The sequence below is a fragment of the Alligator sinensis genome, unplaced genomic scaffold (genome assembly GCF_000455745.1).
Source record: "Alligator sinensis unplaced genomic scaffold, ASM45574v1 scaffold1860_2, whole genome shotgun sequence".
NCBI lineage: Eukaryota > Metazoa > Chordata > Crocodylia > Alligatoridae > Alligator > Alligator sinensis.
In genome coordinates this window covers 396,966-399,358 of record NW_005843035.1, presented here as the reverse complement: position 1 = coordinate 399,358, position 2,393 = coordinate 396,966, and the positions used below count along the sequence as shown (strand labels likewise).

At 52.9% G+C, this 2,393-nt stretch overlaps 1 protein-coding gene across 1 annotated transcript in view; it reads left to right on the top strand.

Annotated features, from left to right (window-relative positions):
* The first annotated feature begins 703 nt into the window (after window positions 1-703).
* LOC102368654 (HRAS-like suppressor 3) overlaps window positions 704-2,393 on the top strand; it is a 6,313-nt gene continuing 4,623 nt past the window's right edge. Inside the window, exon 1 of the mRNA XM_006036866.3 lies at window positions 704-764. Coding sequence (XP_006036928.1) covers window positions 741-764 — 24 coding nt within the window. The 5' untranslated portion in view covers window positions 704-740. The remainder of the gene's footprint in view (window positions 765-2,393) is intronic.

Here is a 2,393-nt window from a genome sequence, read left to right as displayed (position 1 = left end):
ACACCCCCACGATGTTGGGGGTCTGAACAGTGCCCAGGACCCCGTGATCCTGGCCTTGGGGGATCTATACAGCACCCAGAGGGGACCTCCTCTCAGCTCTTGCCCTCCCCCCCCGACAATTTCTCTGCCTTGCCCCCGCCTGTCTGGGAGCCTGAAATGGAAAATGAAGGTGACCTCCCCATGGCTGCCACCAAAGGCAATAAAGCCCAGCTCTGGCACTGCAGGGAGATGTGGGGGGACAGAAGGGGGCAGGTTCAAATCCCCCCAGAGCCCCAGGCAGAGGCCCAGGCCCCACTGCAGAGGCAGGTGACCCCCTGCTCCCTTTCTAACATGCGGTTGGTTCTGGGGTGGGCATCAAGGCTGAGTGTAGCACATACAGCCAGCTCTGAGTGGGGGTATCAGAGCTGAGCTACTGGGCCCCTCGCCTGGCTCTGGGATGCAGCTAGCTCTGGGGTGGAACCTGCCAAGGTCCAACCCCCCTGGACTCCAGCCAGGCCCCAGTGCTAAAGAGGAGACAGGACCCCAGTGCTCCCCACAGCCTCCAAAGAGGGGCAATTCTTGGGGGCCCCTTGCTCATAGCTCAGCTTGTCCCTGAAACCCAGCAGGGTGGGGGTTAACACCGCCAGCCCAGGCCAGGCCAGGCCAGGCCTAAAATAACTAGAGAGGGCGAATGTCAGCTGTTGGCAGAAACTCAGCTGTTTTGACACCGGGCAGCTGAGCAAGCGTGAGGCACCAGGATCATGGACAGCCGGGGCCAGGGGCGGGTAAGGGGGCAGGGCTGGAGCTGAAGCCAGGGTGCTGGAGGGGCCAGGGGGGTTGTTGTGCTGGGGGAGAACAGCTGGTGTGATAGGGACAATGGGGGTCTCCCCAGCTCTGAGGGCAGTGGGGGCTGGGGAGGGTGAGAGCACAGGAGACTGGGAGCTGGGGCTCTTGGGTCCCTTTTCACTGGTGTCACAACCTCCGTGCATTCGAACTGTACCGTCTCCTGGCCAGGGGGTGTGGGTGCCTGTGCTACCCCAGGCTGCTGGGATAGGGACCACTGGGTCCCCTGCCCTGTCCTGCCAGCCCTGGACTGCCCCCAGTGCAGGAAGAAGTTGGGGGGCCCTTACCCAAGTCACCCCCTGCAACACATGTATGTGCACATGCACGTGTGCCCACACACACACACAGAGGCAAACACACACACACAGTGTGTGTGCACACATGCACATACATGTGCACACACATATACAAACAAACACATAGCTTCTCAACCCCTTCCCAAGAAATAAGGTATCTTCCTAAATGGCAATTTATCCCCCCTCAATTTCCCCCCAAAATGCCCCAAAACCAGTGCCAAAAAAGGCGAATACACCCAGCAAAGAAACTGCAGCTGTGCCAGGCATCGCCACAGCCCAGCCCCCAATAAGACACCTCCCTCAAATGACAAACAGCACGCCCAAAAGCTGAGAAAGAAAAGACAAAACCCAAGAAACCCTCCACAAAAAACCAGAAAAAACACGCCAAAGGAAATCAAGATTTGCCCCAGCCCCAAATAAATCCCATGCCTTTCTGCCCATAGTTTTTTCTATTTGTTTTCCTCAAATAGATGAATATGTCCATAGCTATAGCTATGGCTGTCTCTCACATCTTATATGTGTGGACACAGACAGGCATATAGGTATAGCTGTATAGGTACATATATACGTATAGATACATAAGTAAAAAATAGCTATATAGATAGATGTAAATACATATAGATATATGAATATAGATATAGACAAAGGTGGATAGATAGATAGATAGATAGATAGATAGATAGATAGATATGTATGTAGACAAGGTTATTTGGGTGAATCTGATATCTTTTATTTGACCAATTTAAATAGTTGGGGGAAAAAATTTAGCAAGCCTTCAGGTCCAAACCCACTTCGTCAGGCTGAGGAAGTCTCTGCAGCTGGTGCGTGCTCTTCCTGGACGGACTGAATGGGTGTATATATGGACACACATGTATTTAGATACATACATATGTATATATGCATATATGTGTGTGTATGTATATAGTTCTTGATGTAAATATGCTACTCAAAGTATTGTAAGTATATTTTACTAGTGATAATGGGGATTATCAATAATAACGTAGCCCCCAGCCCCCCGGGTGCGGGGCAGGGGCTGGGTGTGCGGACAGGAAAAGCCAGTTTCCCACATTTTTCCCCTTTAGCGGAGAAGTCGTGGTGAAAAGTGCATTGTTCCATTTTTAAAGTGTCTTCGCAACCCTTTCCTATACTCTCGCGCCCTACTTTTGGGTCAGGACCCACGGGTTCCGTAATGCGGGACTAGCGGGGTCTGCACAGCAGCAGGCGCACCCCGCACCCCGCACCCCGCTCCGGGCTCAGCCACGCACGCGCCGATCC